The sequence below is a fragment of the Macrotis lagotis genome, chromosome 2, assembly GCF_037893015.1.
Source record: "Macrotis lagotis isolate mMagLag1 chromosome 2, bilby.v1.9.chrom.fasta, whole genome shotgun sequence".
Classification (NCBI taxonomy): domain Eukaryota; kingdom Metazoa; phylum Chordata; class Mammalia; order Peramelemorphia; family Peramelidae; genus Macrotis; species Macrotis lagotis.
Window position 1 is genome coordinate 43212888 of NC_133659.1, and position 20080 is coordinate 43232967.

The window sequence follows — 20080 nt, forward strand, 5'->3', positions numbered from 1 at the left end:
GTGGGTTCTTTGAGAACCTAGCATCTCCTCCAAGTCATGAAGTGGAAGAAAATACTTTTGCAGAGCAAATAACCACATAACTCTCACTAAATAAATGTGATGTTGCGTTCAGAATAAAATTAATGATGGTGGAATTAGCTTCATCTTATTCTGTAATAAGTCTTTTAAAATCATTTTAAAAGCTTATAAAGATATATTCCACTGAAGTTTTGTTTAATGGGTTTATGCCCCAGTAGTATACTTGAGAACCACTGGGGTAGCTAATTAGGTAATTAGATCAGAGCATTGGTTGCCAAGTGTGATCCGAAGAGAATGGGACAATGGGACTTGGGTGAAATTCACTTCAATCATGGGTGAAGACAAAGGAAGGTCCAGAATATGGCGTGTCATTGAGGTAGGAAGTGTATAATTAGGATATGAAACAGTGAGTGGAATTTTGTCTGTTGGAGGAACAGACTAATGGAACTGAATGCCAACGGGGATGGAATAGATGACAGAAAGAGACAACTCAGAAAGGAGGTTTAAGGGACAGAGAACATGAACATGTGCCACTACCTATGGTTTACTTTACCTTCCTTGGTTTAAAAAAAAAATAGGCTTCCCCAATACAGAGCAAATCAGAACCTGGCCACTAGCCTCACAAGCAGTCAAATCCACACCCAAAGCTGGACCATGTTCCAATGTCTGCTGTCTTCCTGTATGGAACAATTTTCATGCAAAAATCACTTAGAATGAAGCCACAACTTCTTAAATAAGGGGTGGGGAGCGGGAAAGGGATTTTTTTTAATGTGACATTCACTAGGCTAAAAAAGCACAGATGCTTTGATCTTGGTTTAATTTTTCTCTTATGTTTCTCCCATGAGCTACTCTTTTATTGAGAGTTAGCCTTTTTTACCCTGGGTTCTAAATCTCTCTTCTTTGATCTTGGGCAATGGGTTGCCAAGGACTTTAGGGAATAAAGTGAAAGAGGTTAAAGTTAAATGTTAGCATTCTAGTTTTGTGATCTCTTATGGAGCTCTTTTTAAATTTACTATTATTTGAAAACTTGTATGGGATCCTTATTTGTGTACTCAATCACCATGTATTCTGGGAGTGTTCTTTATGTGTTCAATGCTCATGGAGGGTTTCAGTGATGTAGAAAACATGATCCTCATAGTTAGAGAACATAGAAAATGGGTCATAAAGTAGTCCTGATTGGACTACTTTGCACTTCAGACTACCCTGATTGGGTAATGAAGAAACAGCAAGTAAAAGAGTGAACAAGTTAGGTAGGTAGATGGGCAGATGGATAGACACATAGATGGATGCTGAGAATCACAAGTCAAGATTTTTTTTTTAAAGTCATATATAGACAGATATGGGTGAATAGATAAATGTAGACATTCAGCCAATTAGATCGGATGAAAAAGCCAGCTAGCTAGATGATAGAGAGCATTAATTAAGCAATTACTTTGGAATAAAAATGAAAGCAAATAAGAAAAATACTGTCCTTAAGGAACTTGTATTCTTCCTGGGAGAAGACAATACAAGGAGAGAATATGGCGTGACATGGTAAGGAGATGGTCAGAAGTGGTATGGAGGCTTGATCTGAGCAAGATAAAGCAAGAGCTCATCTATCAGACTCCAAGGAGGATTCTGGGGTGGTGTGTGTGTGTGTGTGTGTGTGTGTGTGTGTGTGTGTGTGTGTGTGTTAGTACAGGTGAGAATGATGGTTGTATTGCAGACAGCATGGTGAGAAGATGATCAGTGGGAAGGTCAATGTCTGAGCAAATTAAGATGAAAGCTCACTCTGTGAGTCTTGAAGAGTAAAAGCAGATGAAATTAGATTTTTCTAGAAGGTTCTCTTCTGATGCTTTATGTCATTGTTGAGGTGACATGGGTTCTTAAAGTCTTTTCAATCAATTTACAGCTTCTGTCAGATTCTACCATTCTGGGAAGGTTTCAGGGATAGTTCCAGTAGCAACTCCGTTGTCTAAAGGCTAGCAACATAACTAAGGTATGTTCACCAGTAGGTTAGACTAATAAATACTGCTGTCAGGACAACCTACTGACATACTATCATAGCCTCTAGTCTTGTGTGAATATGAATTAGGGGAGGAAGGCTCAAAGGATACTAAGAATCACAAGTCACTAAAAAAAAGTCTTATTTCATCAGATGGCTAAAATGATCTATGATGTACAAAAGTAGATCTAAAGATAATCCATTTGGATCCTGCTCAGGATATCCTCCTTCTTAGTGGAGAACACTATTGGTTAGCATTCACAATCTTATCTGAGCCTCACAACAACCCTATTGGGCAATGAAAGAATCAGACTCCGGATTCAAATTCCATTTTTGCTGATTACTTCCCTTGTGACCTTAGACAAATCACGTAATCCCTCTCAGCCTTGGTTTCTTTATCTGTAACTCAGAGATAAGGACATGTGGCATCATTAGGGAACTCCCAATGTGGAAATCCTCTATCAACAAGGCAAGGACTGCTCAATGACTGAGTCTTAAGGGGCTGCCTCAGTTAGGGTTTGGCAAGTTGGAGCTCACAGACCAAATGCCATAAATCATTCTTTACTTTGGAAGGGTCCTACAAAAACAGGTGGCAGGTTGGCATTTGAACTAGGGACAAAAGCTTACTGATCTCTGGTCTGCAGTAGAATGAGATGAAATTATAAATTTAATTAATAACTTAATTTAAATGAATTAGACAGCAGTATGTGTCTAATTGCATATGAGCTGTCCTGGCTCAGCTCTAGCCTCTCTGCAAAGAGTAAAACAGCCTTGAAGATTCTCCTCCAACAAGGAGCATCCATGCAGTCACAGAGATAACTTTTCAATGAACCTCTACGTATTAATATTAAATGAGACATAAAACAGGAGATGTATGCTAACCAAAGATGGTCTTCACTGTTACACAAGATGTCTTTTGCAGAATACAAATGGGAGATTAACTCCCTGTACATTAGGAATTGTTAACTTTTTTGTGTATCATGGATTTCCTTTGCTCTCTGATGAAGCCTATGGATCCCTTCTCAGGATCTTATTTTTTTTTCATCATAATTGAAGGGAATGTAAATTTCAATTAGAAGCTAGTGAAAATAAAGATGTAAGAATTTTTCCATTTTATTTCCCAGATATCCTTAAATCTATCCATGGATCCTAGGTAAAGAATCCCTTCAAGTAAAATTGATGAGATCTTCCTTAAAGTTATACCTATTTGTGGATACTGCTATGATGATGTCATCAGTCCACAGAACAACACAGGACTCCTCACTGAGGTCCATGATTTAAAAAAAAAGACAGTACACATGGAAAATAAATTAAATGGATGAAAAACATTTATTATCCATATTACAACATAAGTTGGAAGACAGGCCCATTGAGTTATTTTGTCCATACATATTTCTGGGAAATGCAACGCAAAGGGCTGAGTTCGGCCCAGAATTGAAAAGGAGAAAGAGTCTGCTGTTCTGCAATTGGGAAACTGCCATACATTAAATAATCCCATGCTGTTACCCAGTAAAAAACCACAATTTTTTTTAAAACACAAATATTCTGATGGTTCTGTATAGCTGCAAGTCTTTGAATACCTTAATCTTTAAAGAATCAAATTCTTAATGGCCAGGCTTGTGGTGAGTACACACAGGATATAACACATTTCCAATAATGATAAGGGAATCACCAAGGAAGCATATGGCCAGAAAAGGAAGATGGGGATGGGGGGAGGTTCAAGTTCTTCACTAGTTTCTGCAAGATATAAAAAAAATAAAAGATCTACAGGAAACCCCCAGCATGCGGCAGACCTTTTCTCTTGGAGCTATGGGTCAACAAATAAGGATAAGAATGACATTAAATGAGAAGGTATGATGGCTTGATACATGAGCTAAAGAAGGGAGATTCTGTTGAGATTCTAGAACTCCTGAAGGATTGAAGAGCAGGAAACTGAAGAGAGGCTTGTCATAATAATAATAATAATAATAATAATAATAATAATAATATAGATAGCATTTACATGGTAATTTAAGATTTATCACACACTTTACAAATATAAACTCTATCATCATAACAGTTCTGAGAGGTAGGTACTGTTATTATATCCATTTAACAGATGAGGAAATTGAGGCTGACAGAGGTGAAGTGACTTGCCCAGGATCACTTATACAATTGGTAAGTGTGAAAGGTTCAGTTTGACCTCAAATCTTTCTAAGTCCAGCTTCTGAGCTATCTCTACTTTATCATTCAGCTGCCTCTAAGGGTAGTATTTTATTTGATTTTAATTTTTTGATTTTGTTTTTGTGGGGCAATGGAGTTGAGTGACTTGCCCAAGGTCACACAGCTAGTAAGTGTCAAGTATCTGAGGTTGCATTTGAACTCAAGTCCTTCTGAAACCAGGACCAATGCTCTATTCACTGCACCACCTAGCTGCCCCTAGAGATAGTATTTTATAAATATTTCTTGATTGAAAAAAAAGCTTAACAGTGATATTTATTTTAAAATAACATTTGTCAATGATTTTCTTTAAAGTCCTTAATGTTAAATTTATTCATTTGCAATGCACTTTTAGTTATTATTCCTTAGCTTGAGTTAGCACATAGCTACTGAATTTAGGATTACAGAAGAAAAAATTGAGATTGGAGATAGTGCAGTACTTATGGATATACTTCCAAATTTTTATTCATCCCAGATTTTGCATGCAGTGTAATCATTCCAAGTATAGCTAATGCTAAACTATTCTTTATTATTATATTTGTTATTTAATTTTTTATAAATGGGTTATTCCCTTGGTGTGAAACAATCTAATGGTTTTAATGGGGATCAATGGGGTTTCAGTAGGAATGCTGGAGAATGGGATTTTTCTAAGTAAAAAAAATTATAAATTTGTTGACTAATGTAATGCTAGTGGGTATAAATGTAGCTGTGAAGGGTAGAGTTGGCAGACTGATGCTGGATCACTTCTGCCTCCTCCTCCTCCTCCTGTCTTAGGGGGCAGAACTGGAGTATTCCCAAGCCTTACTGATCTATACCATATGCACTGCAAAGGGATGAGTTGGACACAGAATTAAATAGGAGAAAGCGTCTTCTGGACAGCATTTAGGAAATTGCCATATGTTAAATAATTCCAATATAAATTGGCATAAAAACCCCTTTAAAAAAAGCACAACTATTCTCCTGATAATTCTGCATGATTACAAGTCTTTGAATACTATTACTTTTAAATAATCAAATTTATAATTCAACCAAAGAGCAAATGACAATCACATGGTGGGCACATACAGAATACAACACATTCTCAATAATGACCTATGCATGGGAAGTAGAATAAAGAATATCAAGGAAGCATATGATAGAAAAGAAAGATGGAGATGGGGAGGGAGTCCTATATCAAAAAGCAGAGGTGTCATCCTGGACTTCTAGCACAGCAGAATCTGATTAAAATGCAATTAGAAAATATTTGATGAAATAAGTGAAAATAAACTAGAACCCAGATAATGTTAATATGTGGTTTTCTAAGGTCACTATTCCTAAGTAGACTTCAGGAATTTTTTATATGGTTTAGTGGCCCCTATTTCTATTTGAGTTTGATACCACTGACTTAGGGAATGGTCTTTCCTTTGATAATCTTTCTCCTTACCAGATTTCTTTATGGAGATTTAATCAGTCATACTTTGTTAAAACTATTGGCTCACTTTTTAGTTCATGGATAGTATAATGGCCCTATGGTCCATGTATCCCCTTCTTTGCAATCCCAAGGAGTCTATATCAAATAAAAATAATAGTTAATAATAATACCTACCATTTATATAGTCCTTTAAGGTTCACAAAGTACTTTATATATCATTTAATCCTTGCTGTAACAACCCTGAGAGGTAATTAACTTTTATTTCCTGTTGGGTTGCTGCCAGCTAGCTTATCCTTTACCCAGACAACCTTTGAAGAGCCAGGAGACAAAGATGGAAAGTTCATTGAAAAGTTCTCCCTTTATTTACCAGAATACAAGTGCTTAAATATCCTCCCCAGTCCCTGGTCCACTCCTACTCCTGTGGCACTCTCCAGTTGACTAGTAAAACAATGCTCCAGTGCTCGAGGACACCAAGTGATGAAAGTTTACTTCCTCAGGCCAGTACTCTCACACATAAAACAGTCCCTTACAATTTCCATTTTATAAATGGGAACTGAATCTGAGAGAGGTTATATGATTTGCCTAAGATCATGGGAACAGTAACAGACTGGGACAGGATCTGAATTCAGGGCTTCCTGATCCCACGCTAAGCACATTTTCCATTGTGTTTTCTAATTTTCTCCAAAATTGAAAACTTAGTGAAAAATTAATAGTATCATCATAGCAGCTCAGAGCCCCCAGTTCTAGAAATTCCCAATATTAAAGTAGAGGTTTGCGTGTTTGTCTTATTTTCAATTTATGATTTTTCTGTAGACCCTATCCCATGCCTCTTTATGTGTGAAGGCAAATTTATGTAAAGCAAGCAAATGGTACAGTGTCTGGTGCTATACAGAAATGTGGAAGAAAAGTTGGCTAGACCTTGTTTTTTGGAACTCCCTTTAGTCCTTAAAGTGCATTGGTTCAGGCCAAGCCATCTGCTCTGAGATATGTGTAGACACAATGGCCCTTTCTATTTTCTCTCTTTCTCCCCTTTTAGTCTCTTTCATTTTCTTCTTTTGCCTGTTATCCCAGTGTCCCTGACGTTTTCCATCTCTGCTCATATCCTAGCTAGTGAAAGGGATACTATTTTTCACAGCTGCTGCTTATATCTTGCAGCCTCCACTATTTCTTCTCAGTTTATCCTTTGTAAACTGTTTGTGGCCCTCTAACAATTTTGGAATGTTACTCATCTCCTTCCAGTTCAAAGACTGCAATTGTCCCAAATCATTCTCTGAGATTACATGACCCTATTAAATATAATTCCTCAAGTACCTGTTAGTCCTCAAACAGCTAATATAACAAGATGGTTTAGTCAAGGGTTCTAGATCTGGAACCCATTAATTTGTTTCTAAAATTTTTATTTTAATAACTGTAGGTCAATATGATTAGTTTCCTTTGTTATCCTGTGTATTTTATTTTATGCAGAGTAATATAAATCATTACTTTGTAAAGTGGTCCATAGACTTTACTAGACTTCCAAAGGTATCCATGCCATACAAAAAAAGGTTAAGAATCCCTGCTCTATAGTTTCAGGCAAATATCCTTAGAATGATAATTTCCAGTTATAATTTGTAGAGATAAATATTCTATTAAATCGATAATAAATTAGAGAATCTTCCAGTTCAGATTTCCAGTGGAAAAAAGAAGAAAAGTCTGAAAATATAGAATAATTTTATTATTGAACAAGGTTGGACTGTGACATATATCACATGTGAAAATAGATTAACTCATAAAATCAATTGTGGTATTGTCGCACAGTAGTAAAAGGATTAGATTTAGATTATTGGACTCAGGTCCTCCTGAATCCAGGTCCAGTGTGCTATCCATGGTACCACATAGCTGCCCCTAGAGATAGTATTTTATAAATATCCCTTAATTGAAAAAAATCTTGACTTTGGCATCTTGACTCTGCTACTTACTAGCTGTAGGACCTTAGGTGTGAAGAAATTTTGATACCCCTACTATATTTACTCAGCATTTGTTCAGTTCATCATGAATTAAGTAGTAATGATTAGACTTTAGTCAGTTATAATAGTTAATACTATTAGAATAAAAGTTATGATTAATTAATCTACCATATACTGATGATTATATAATTACAGTTGATTAATCATTTACATTAGTTAAATCTGATACAAAGATTTAATTGCTTTACTATACTTACCCCACTTTCTCTGTCAAGTGCAACATTGAAATAAGGTACATTTCTCCAAATTTAACACTTGAAATAAGGTCCACCCTTGTGAATCACGACCCTCTTTCCATAATGACCTGTGTTTCAAAACCACATCTTCCTTGGACCCTAGAATACTGATAGTCATCAAACTAGTGGATGGACCATGGAAAGCTCCTGCTGATATGACCTGCCATTGATGGTCTATAATTGATGAGCTATAGCTAATGACTTATGAAAGGCCCCTGACATAGTTATGATTAATGGACATTGCCTTTGGTCAATTGTGGGAATTCTCTCACTTTTGAAGTTCAGTCAGTCAAAGAATTTTCCTTGCTTCTGAAGGAAACTCCCAAGGATTAGGAGACCTCCCAGGGATTCCCTAAGATCTCTAAAGCTCCTAAACCCTTTAGCATTGAGGTCCCTGATCATGAGGAAAATCTTGGACCCAAATGACTAGGGATCACCAGTCTTCTAAATAAACTGATTGCTCATACTCAGAGTTCTGTATCAATGACTTTTGTTACAGATTGGAATGTTGTGGCTCACATGGGCAAAGGTCACTTTACCTCTGACAGTCTCAGTTTCTTCTATAAAATGAATGAGGTAGACTATGTTTCCAAGGTCACTTTCAGCTCTGAATTTTGATCTTTTGATCAAAGGTAGTATAATAAAGATAATTATAAATGAAAAAAGACATTTTCTAAGCCTTTATTATGAACTACACCCCATGCTAAGAACTGGTATATACACAGAAAAAATGAGATTCCCTGATCTCAAATACATTCTATATGAAAGATAACATATAATTAAAATTCAATTCATTTCAAAGAAGGGTATGAAATGCCTTCTATATACGTATCCCTGATAATGCATTAACCTTATTTAAATTACCAACATATAACACCTCCCCTAAAAATGTCTTCATTTAAAAAGTAGTTAAATTGAATACTTCAACAATAAATTCCTTTATGACTTATATCCATTCTCTCATTCTGACTATCCAGATAGGTGCAGATAATGAATCCTGTGAAGAGATGGCATTATTTAAATTCATTCTGTGTATTTACATTGTACTGGAACCTACTGTATTTTATATAATTATAACTTTGAATAAAGTGAAATCAGTACATGCAGTTGCTTTCGGAGATTTATTATTTGCACTGATAGGGGAGCTGGCTGCATATTATAATCAGGAAAACTTGCCATCCATATTTATTGAAACTGAGCTCTGCCACTCTTGTCTCTAACATCTGCAGCAAACTGCCCATGGTTCTTCACTATGTCAGTACAAAAATCACTATAACTTCTCAAGTGAGGCTTGAACTATAGAGAAACTTTACTTCCCCCCTCCCTATTTTCTATGCCTTTTCTTTTTTGGTTTCTTTGATACATCATTAGTAATTCTTTTGTTTTAATTTAAGAAAATGGGGTTAAATGACTTGCCCAAGGTCACACAGCTGGGCAATTATTAAGTGTCTCAGGTTGGATTTGAACTCAGGTCCTCCTGACTCCTGGGTTGGTGCTTTATCCACTTCACCACCTAGCTGCCCCATATTTAGTAATTCTTTCTAAAAACAAAAATCCTATTGAAAATTTAAACTGCCTTTAGCTGTTATCTTCAAAATCTTTTCTAAAAATCCAACTTCCCATCACTGCTTTGCCTCTCTTCTATTTTCTCTCCTCCAATCCCCACTAATGAGAGATCCTTAGACACCTTTTCTTCTCATTTTTCCTCCTGGCTATTTTGGTGAATATGTAAATCATTTCACTGAATATTGAATGTAGTGGGGTTTTTTTTACATGCATTCATTATTTATTCCACAAACCTTTGTCCTTCTGTTGAACACCCTCCCCACCCATCCAGATTTTTAATTTTAGAGTCTTTGACTCATTTCTCTCTAATTCTCTCACTCCTCCCCCCATTCAAACAATTGCTAAAGTGGTGTCAACTTTTCTACCATTTCCCCCCACTTTCTTCTCTTCTCATTGCCACCATAGTAGTTCTGCCCATGTCGCATCTAACCTGTCATTGTAAACTTCTTAATTGATCTCCCTGGCTCTTATTTTTCTTCAGTCCTTCCCAGAGCTTCAAAAATAATTCTCCTACTGCCCAAGTCTTGACCTTGTTCAACCCCTTCTCAAAGACTTTCAGCAACCTAATATTGCCTCCATAGCATTAAAATGGAAGCTTCTTAGTCTATCATTTTGGGCCTATATGATCTGGTTCTCCCTGACTTTCCAGGCTCATTTTGCAGAACTCTTTCATTTTCTCTATATTGTAGTCAAACTGGAATAAGTTATTCTGGGTTTCTTTACCCTCCATGGGGAAATGCTTTTCAAAGTCCCAGATAGGGGGTAGCTGGGTGGCACAGTGGATAGAGCACAGACCCTGGAGTCAAGAAGACCTGAGTTCATATCCGACCTCAGACACTTAATATTTACCTAGCTGTGTGGCCTTGGGCAAGTCACTTAACCCCATTGCCTTAAAAAAATTAAATTAAAAAAAAAAGGAAAGTGCCAGAAAGCCACACATTAGAGAAGGTTTTGCTTCATCCTTCATCTTTGAATATTCAGCCTCTGGAACAGAAGCTGTTATGCAAGTAGCCAGTTGTTGATTGATCACCCTTTACTTTGTATTTATTCCCGTGTATAGAGGAAGCAAGGTAGGGTGGTAGATAGACCTCTAACCTGGAATCAGGAGGATCTGAGTTCAAATTTGAACTGAGACACATACTGTCTGTATTATTTTCTGTTGGAGAAGACACAGAAGGTAAAGAGGTGAGAAAGATAGGTGGGAGGGGGCAATAGGGGCAAGCACTCTGATAAGAGCTTTCTTACCCCTTGTCTACCCCAGTTTCCTCACCTGTAAAATACGAATAAAAGCCTCTATCTCTAAGGGTTGTTGTGAGGATCACAAGAGAATATTTGTAAAGTACCTGGCACATAGTAAATGCTTAATAAATGTCCTCTTCTTCTCTATATTGTTTTCTTCTATAGATAAGTATGTTCCTGGTTTTGGTTTTGTATTACCTAGGCTTAGCATAATGCCGGCACTTACAAATATTTGTCAAATTGAATTGAATTGCCATTCTGTCTCTCTTCATTCCATAAAGTCCAGACATTCCCTCTTCATTTCTACTTTTTGCTTTCTCTGTCTTCCTGCCAATCTAAGAGCAGGGGGCCATTTCCTTGTTCTCAGTTCTTATCAGATTACTTGATCTAATCTCTTCTTTGCTCCCTTTGTGCCCTTACTCATATCCTACTTAATAACGTATTTACCTTCTGATTCTTCTCTTTATGATCTAGGAGAGTGGATGAAAATAGACTACAAGATAGAAAGCACAGCAGCATGGGACTCAGTGGGGAATAAAATCTCCAGTTTCTTTTTAGTAAAAATAATAATCAACCATTTTTAAATTCAAAAGCATTTATTACGTATTGACTTGATTATAACTTACTGCCTCTGGGGCCACATTTCATCCTTCTAGGACTCAGTTTCCTCATATATAAAATGGGGTTCCCTACCCTTCAGGATTATTGTGAGGATTAAATGATGTGTTTTTCGAGCCTTAAAGCATTATATAAATGCTAGTTATATTAATACATTATCATTTATAATAATGATTTTATATTCATCAGTTGGATATAACAGAATAATTTAAATGCATCTTCTTAACCCCAAAGACAGAGTCTTGCTCCTGGGAATGTTAGTACTAATTCTGTAAAAGGTAACCTGAAAATGATGATCGCATTGCGAAAATTAATCTCACATATTTGCCAGATTGAAAATTCCATGAACAAAGAGGCTACAAGTATTACTATCACTACTACTGAAATTATTATTTCTACAACTATTCCAATTGCTCCTGCTATTACCAATATTACTATTATCTGTAATACTACTATTAATACTATTACTACTACTAATACTACCATTATTATTACTAATGCCAATATTACTACTACTTCAAACCTTAAAGCATTATATAAATGCTAGTTATATTAATACATTATCATTTATAAAGATGATTTTATATTCGTTATTATATATTAATATATTATACCATATGATATTATATATAATTATTAGAAGTGGTGACAATAGTAATAGTAGAAATAAATTAAAACAATTACAGCAGCTGTAGCAGTAGTAGTAATAGTGGTAGTAGTAGTAGTAGTAGTAGTAGTAGTAGTAGTAGTAGTAGTAGTAGCAGTCACATTAATAGTAATGGAAGTAGCAGTAGAGCAAATGTCTAATAACATTGTGTATCTTAATTGATTTTAAAAGATGAAATGATTACTTCACTTATTAATTTGTTCTGAGGATTTGGACTTTGAGGAAGTTGGAAAGGTTTCCCTTCCCAAAACACGTGGCTCTATCAACTCTCCTTAATTGGTTGTCTTTTCTATGAAGTCACTTTTCTCTTCTTTCATTTGTTTCAAGGACATGAATGCAATTCAATAATACTCTTCCCCCCCTTTTCCCTCTCCTTTTCTTCTAGGCATAGATGTTCTTTATCAACTGGGCCTTGGAGGCAAAGATGTAAAACATCAGCCAGTAGAGAATGTGGTCCCATCATCATCTACTCCATTACCTCAAGGGGTTCATGTAGCAGAAACAGGTGTCATTCTTACAAGTGATACTCATATAGAGGCACCTACCAGAAGAATTTTGCCATCCAGTCTAGGACAGCAATTCACAATAGTAATTGGATTACTCTCACATAGAGTCAACAATGCTTTTCTCTTCAGTATCAGAAATAAAAATAGATTGCAATTGGGAGTGCAACTGCTACCCAAAAAAGTGGTGATCCATGTTGGTGGAAAGCTGGCAGCATCTTTCAATTACAGTGTTCATGATGAACGGTGGCACTCCTTTGCCATTGAGATTCAAGACACAGTGGTTTCCATGTTTGTTGACTGTGGAAAGAAACAATTCAGAAAAGACATTCTTTCAAGAGTGCAGGTATTCAATGTTGATGGTGTGTTTACTTTGGGAAGTATGGACTCCCATTCTGTCCACTTTGAAGGAGTAATTTGTCAACTGGATATAATTCCCTCAGCTGAAGCATCAGCAAACTATTGTAGATATCGGAAGCAGCAATGTCGCCATGTTGATACCTACCGATCAGAAAGTGGGTTCCCTCATACCACCACAATGCCAGGCTTTGTACTGGAAAAGGCTCCATCACACAAGCAGTTTGGAGAAGAGGTACCATCAGAGTATAGACCATTTTATCAAGGAGAAGGAAACCCAAACTCAGTAAATAAAGAGACTCCATTAGTCCATAAACTTCAAGCACCCTGGGAATCATCTTCTTTAACATCATCTGTCCCCTGGGGAAACATTTCTACTAGAGATCTCATGAAACCTGAAATCCAAGTCACAAAAATGATCACCAAAGAATATAACCCACCAAATTTAAATCTGTCAGGTCCTCATCATCAACTCAAAAAGGTGATGTTGAACTCTAATGAGAAATCTGGTTCAACCCAAAATGTTTCAGACAGCTTTATGGGTCATAAAGAAGGAATGGCCAGTCTTCCTTTGCCTAAGGAGAGACCATCCATTGTCCCTCCTCTTATAAAAGAAGATAAAATTAATGACTTAAAAAATATCAAGGTTAAGCAACACACTGAAAAACTCACAGATATGTCACAGATTTTGAATATGACCTTATATCAGTCAGCAACTGAACCATCTGTGGATGATAATCATAATCAGTGGAAAGGAGGCAAAGTTGACACTGATGGTACATACCACATTGAGGATAACTATGACACTGGCTTTTATGATTATTATTACTATGAAGATCTCAACATGATGCTAGAAATGGGGAATCTTAGAGGCCCCAAAGGGGATCCTGGACTGCCTGTAAGTTGCTTTTAAATATGCCTTGTTGAAATTAGTTTGCTGAGAATTTAAGAGAAAGCTTTGGAATGGAGTATAGGTAGTAAGCCAAACCTAGGACAGAAACTTATCCTGGACACAGTAAATGAATTTATGATTCCTATAAGATATAGTTCCAGCAGGAATAGTTTTAGCCCAGTTATTGGTTTTTGCTGGATGGTTGGGGTTTTTTCCCCTTAATATTATTGGCAGATTGTAGGAGCACTTAGTTCTGCTGAAGTTACAGACAAACCAGATGTCTTGCTTTTTCAGTTGAAATTAAGCCAAGAGATTCCAGTTGCTAAATATGAATTCAGCCTTCTCTATTAAAAAATAGTTATAATTATAAGATTAATGTACCTTCCTATTAAAAGATGGGCCGGAAGAACAGATGGGGGGGGCAACAAAGGAAAAACCTATTAGACTTAATTAAATTATGGGAAGATATGTATATGAGTTATGTGGAATGGCCAGGCATGGATGGGTTAAAAGTCAAATTTGTGGAAGGAATACTGATACCAACAAAATCTTAAGCGCACTTGGAGTTTTAGAATCTCTCAGAATATTTAAATGTTGACCATTCAGTTACTGCTGGTATTAACATTGGGGGTAATATACTCAATGGTAGAAATGCTTTGCATAAAATTACTGTTGACCAATTGTATTGGTTATTATTGGATGTCATGCTAAGTTAGGCAAGAATAGCAATTCTGAATTTCTTTTAAGCTACAGACTAAAAATTTAAAGGCATAATAAACGTGCATTTAAAGATTAAATACAAGCTACATCTATCTGACACAAATTCAGTGAAGGAGAAAAAAATGAATTCAATCTATTTAAGCAAACTTTTATTAAGAGTCCTCTATTGTTAGACACTGGTACTCAGTATTGAGAAAACAAGAAAATAATCAAAATGCTTCCTCCTCGAGAAATTTATATTCTAGGAATGGTCTCCCGTCAGTGGCGGTGGTGATTGAGCTGGTTTTTAAATGGAGATAGAAAATCCAACAGATCGAAGTGATCATTTCATTCTATTATTTGGTGAAGTGTTGGAGTTTAGGGCTAATTGATTATATTTTCCACTTTTCAAGGTCATTTTAAGTTTTTCTGTAGTGTTTTAATTTATGAGAAAGCAAGTAATTAGAAAAAATGTTATCTTCTCACCCATTGTGTTTGAAAAGCATATATCTGCTTTGAATCCCATGCCTATGAAAAAACTATATTTTCTTTAGTACAGTCAGACCAGAGGATTATCCATAAAACCAATTTGTTTGATGAATATGCTAGTTGACATATAGTTGAGTCATTGGTGTAGATCCAGAAACCAATGGATGGAGAAGATGATGCCACTTGCTTAGAATGGTTTTTCTTTGTGGTTATTACTGGAAAGTTATTTGATATGTATTGTGTAACATGTAATGCAGTTTTGTATATGTCTACAAATATTGTATATAGATACTATTAATCCAGGACAAATCTTTTGCTTAGTAACCAGTTGGTAACAAGAAATAGTAACTAACAGCTAAAAATCCACTTTTGTGTGCCCAAATAACATACTAAATCAAATTGTGATATTAAGAAATAGAAATACAATTCAAAGGTACTAAGTCATTCATTTATTCATTCATACTTTCATTCAACTTGAGTTAGGCAACATAAATATAAATATATGTGCACATACATATTATATATATATATATAGTTTATTTACGTACAGTTATGTTTAGCATGTTTCCATATTAATCATGTTGTGAAAAAAATTAAGAACTAAAGGGGAAAAATGAGAAAAAAAGAAAAAAAGACATAAAGCAAGTTTTAAAAAGTGAAAACAGTATGCTTTGGTCTACATTCAGACTCCATAGGTTTTCTCTGAACGTGGATGGCATTTTCCCCTCACAATTCTTTTTATAAGATAGCTAAGGGAAACTAAAGTCCATTAGAGTTGATCATCCCATAATGTTGCTATTAATGTTATACACTGTTTTTCTGGTTCTGCTTACTTCACTCCTCATCAATTCATGCAAATCCATAAAGATAATATTATCTAATCTGTTCATCTAATCTCTCCAGAGAAAAATTTTATTTTATTTTAATCTTAAATATTTTTAATCTTGATGCACAATGGATAGAACACTAATCCTTGAGGTAGAAAGATCTGAGTTATAATCTGGTCTCAGATTCTTACCCCAGGTAAATCACTGAGCCTCCTTTAACGTTAGTTTTTTTTTTATCTGTAAAAAGAGGATAATAATATCATCTAGTTCCCAGGATTTTTCTGAGAATAAAAGAAAAATATCTGTTAAGTCTTTTGCAAACCTTAAAATACGAGAATAAAATAAAAATACTGTTAAGTCTTTTGCAAACCTTAAAATACTGTATAAATGTTAACTTTATTATTACTTAAAAATAATATTATCAGTACAGTATGTTTTGGCTCTTCACATTCCAGTTTTAATAAAACATCATCTTAAAAATGAAAATGTAAGAAGGGAATTTAGTTTGGAAAAGCTTAATTTCCACTTTAGAAGCGGAAAGTTAGTTAATGACAATTCCCCAAACACACTCCATTATTTCTTACATTGAAATCCCTCTTGAACTTATCACAGTATAGCCACTTCATAAGAGTAATGATCATTCATATTTTAAGCAATCATTCATACATGTATTATTCCTCATATTTACAAATTCAGTACTTCCAGAATTTTTGACTTAATCAGTATGGTTACTCCCTCTTCCAATTCAAGTCACAAATATTCTCTCCCCTTCCTTTTTTCTCCTTCTCTCCCTTCTTGATAAATAATGAGAAGTGCTAGACCTGGAGTCAAAAAGACCTAAGTCCAAATCTGACCTTTAGTTGTGTGATTGTGGACAAGTCACCTAACCTCTGTCTGCTTCAGTTTCCTCATCTGTAAAATGGAGATATTAATAGCTACTACCTCTCAATGTTATTGCAAGAATAAAATGAGATCCCAATTGCATTTTATACATTTTAAAGCAGGTTTCATATTACAAAGCACTGGAGATATGATTAGAAAAATCATAGCAATCTTTGCAGCTAAGAATCTGACATTTTCATAAGAAGAGACAGCATTTACATGAAGTTTCAGTAGCAAGAAAGATGGAAAAATCTTGATAGTTCTTAGGATACAGAAAAAGCAGGGTCTTGCATCTTCTTTAGAGTCATTTCCATGATAAAACTGTTCTTGTTTTATCATCTTAGTCTTCAAGAGACATTAAGGTCAAGATATTCTCCACCATGTTGCCACCTGGAAATGGCCTTGACTGAACTTGACAAGGCTAGTACTCAGCAATGCAATGTGTCCCTGAGTGATCCTTGAAGCCTTCCACCTTAGCAGAAATATCCAAGATCAGTGCTCCACTAACATAGCCTACAATAGTTTTGGAGAATCCAGGGGCATCTTCAAGTCACAAGGAAGAATCTGAGTTAGATTTCAAGGGAGATACAAATAAAATAGCTCTTAATAATAACTAGTTACAATAATTAAGATTATTAATATTTGACATTTATATGGTTCTTTGAACTCAAACATTCTGTAATGCCCATGATTTCATCTGTTCCTCATAGTAAGATAGGTAGTGAAACAATTTTTAATTGCAATTTTCAAGTGAGGGTGATGAAGCTTAGAATATTTCTTTCATTTCTTTAATTCAATTCAACTAACATTTATCAAGCACCTTAGGATAGAATTCTTGCCCTTAAATGGCCTATTTTACATTTCAGTGGAGACTACAACATCAACACAAAGATAACAGAGAAAACTGAGCAAGTATAAAGCACTGGAAGCTTGAGAGAAATACACTCTACATATCTTGCTAGTACAGAGTTGTCTTTGTGTTGTCTCTCCCATTAGATTGCGACTACTTTTTGACTTTTTTTATATCCTCAATGCTTAATACAGTGCCTGAAATAGGTAGGGTCTTAGTGTATTTTTACTGAATGACAAATACTCATTTAAGAAGTCTGAGAGTAAAAGGAAATTTAAAATGAGATTTCTGCCATAGGATTCAGTATTCTATACTTTTAGCAAGAGGAGAAAAATGGTTTTTAAAGTACAGTGGCAAATTTAGTTGACTATAGTGTTTAGCTGATGAGGCTATGTCCTTGGGTTTGGTCACATTGGTCAGTTTCTTTTGGGCCAGAAAATTAAGTCCTTAACTGCATTCTGAATATTGAACCCTTAGGCAGCCAGTCTCAGTCAACCATCCCATATATATGTGATCTTCAATTACCAGGAAGCTGATAAATCATTTCATTCTACTCACTTTTGCTGGTAAGGAAAATCGTGAAAAAATTTATCCTAAAGAAATGAGTTTATCCAATCATCTTTGGATATAAAAAGAAGATACATGCTTAATCATAAAGCCTAGATAGAAAGAGCTTCACAGCCATTCGGATGTATCATGACCAAGATGGAAAATGAAGTGAGAGACAACCAAAAAGATTCATCTGCTTCCTCCACCACCTTTATGGTTTTTTTTTTTCAGTCTCTAGGATTAGCCTCTCACTGCAGTCTGCCCTAGGCAGACCACATTGAGAATATTGTGTTCAGTTTGGGGCAGCATATTTTAAAAGGCATATGAACTGGAAAACAGTCAGAGGAAGATGAGGAGATGGTGAAGGATCTCAAGATGATGCTATAGGAGGCTTGTTTGAAGTAAATTATTATGTTTAGCCAGGGGAAGAGAAGACTTCCTGCCTTGAAGTATTTGAAAGGTTGTTTTTATGAAGAAAACATTTTGTTTGCTTTGCTTAACCCCAAAGAGCAATCAATAAATAACCTGGCACTATGCTAAGGACTGGGGATACAAAAAGATGCAAGAGATAATCCCTGCCCTCAAGAAGATTACAATCTAATTGGGGAGATGAGATGCAAAAAATATATACAAAGCAAGCTACATACAGGTTAAATTGTAAAAAATTAACATTGGGAAGGTACTGGAATTAAGAGATTAAGAAGACTATATATAAGGTAGGATTTTAATTGGAACTTAAAGGAATTCAGGGAACAGAACTGGGAGAAATGTATGATAGCAGAAAATAGATGTAAGTTTGTTTTAAGGGCAAAGAAAAACTAATCATTAGAATTCATCAAAAATGGAAGGAACTGTCTAGGGTGATAATGAGTTCTCCCTCATTAGATGTCTTTAAGGAGATACTGGATGACCACTAGCCAGATAGATTGTAGAGAGGGATTCTTGATAAGGTACTCCTGGGACCAGATAGCTTATAAAGTCCCTTTCTACTCTAAGATTCAATGATTCTACGATATTAAAAACCAGTTTAAGTCACCCACCCTCTGACTTAATTGACTAAATTTCCTATCCACATTTCCCGATGCCTTTTATCTGTTTTCTGAGGTTAGTTTTGAGCTTAGGTCTCCCTCACTCCAGAGTCACAGCTCTAGCCACTGCACCAGTTCAGTTTGAAGATGAATAGAATAGGGGATAGATTGGAGACAGGGAGACTGGTTAAGAGGGAATTGTTATAATCCAAGGTAGAAGAGATGAAGACCTAAGTGAGTAACAGCAAAAATAGAAAAAAGAAAGTATAAGAGTTATGACTGGATTATAGGACCACAAGATTCCAAGCTGGGAGGGACCTCAGAGAGAGTCTACTTCAAATCACACATTTTACAAATGTGTGTGGTAAAGAGGAGAGAACAATCAAAGATAGTGCTGAAGTGTCCAGATGGATGGATGGAACACCATCAATAGAAATAGGAAAGTTGGGAGGAGGGTCCTTTAGGAAGGAAGGTAGGGGGTTTGACTTTGGAATCACTTAAATTCAAGGGCATTGGAAATATGAATTTATAATTCTGAAAAGATCTTGGGAATGGAGAGAATGGAGCTACTAATATATGAGTTGTCTGCAAAAGGTGAGTGAAGACATGGAAGTGGATAAATCCACTAAGAAAGTGTAGTACAAGAAGAGGCCTTAAATATACTGCCATATTTGTGTCCAGGAAGATACGGAGGTAGATAAGGAGGTAAGAGAAGACATTCAAGAAGCTAAAAGAAGAAACCTGAGAATTCAATGCTGTACAAGCTAAGGAAGGGAAGAGGGTGTCAAGGACAGGTAGTCACGGTTGTCTTGCAGAGGGTTTAAAGGTCAATGAGCACTGCAAGGTTTTTGGTTTTTAGCAATAAGGAGTTCATTAGTGACTTTGTATGGAAGTCTTTTACTAGAATAGTGGGAATTGGAGCCAGATTTTGCAAGTGGTGAAATGAAGAGGTGGTGAGGAAATCATAGCGACAAGGATAGACATCTTTCTAGAATTTCTTTTTTTCTAATTAAAGGAGAGGAGAGAGTCAGTATGATAAAGTAAAGGAATGAATGGATGA

General features: G+C 35.7%; 1 protein-coding gene across 1 annotated transcript in view; it reads left to right on the forward strand.

Moving 5' to 3' along the window:
- COL24A1 (collagen type XXIV alpha 1 chain) overlaps positions 1–20080 on the forward strand; it is a 380712-nt gene that overhangs the window by 35027 nt on the left and 325605 nt on the right. The window contains exon 3 of the mRNA XM_074221770.1: positions 12330–13702. Within this exon, the coding sequence (XP_074077871.1) occupies positions 12330–13702 (1373 nt within the window). The remainder of the gene's footprint in view (positions 1–12329; positions 13703–20080) is intronic.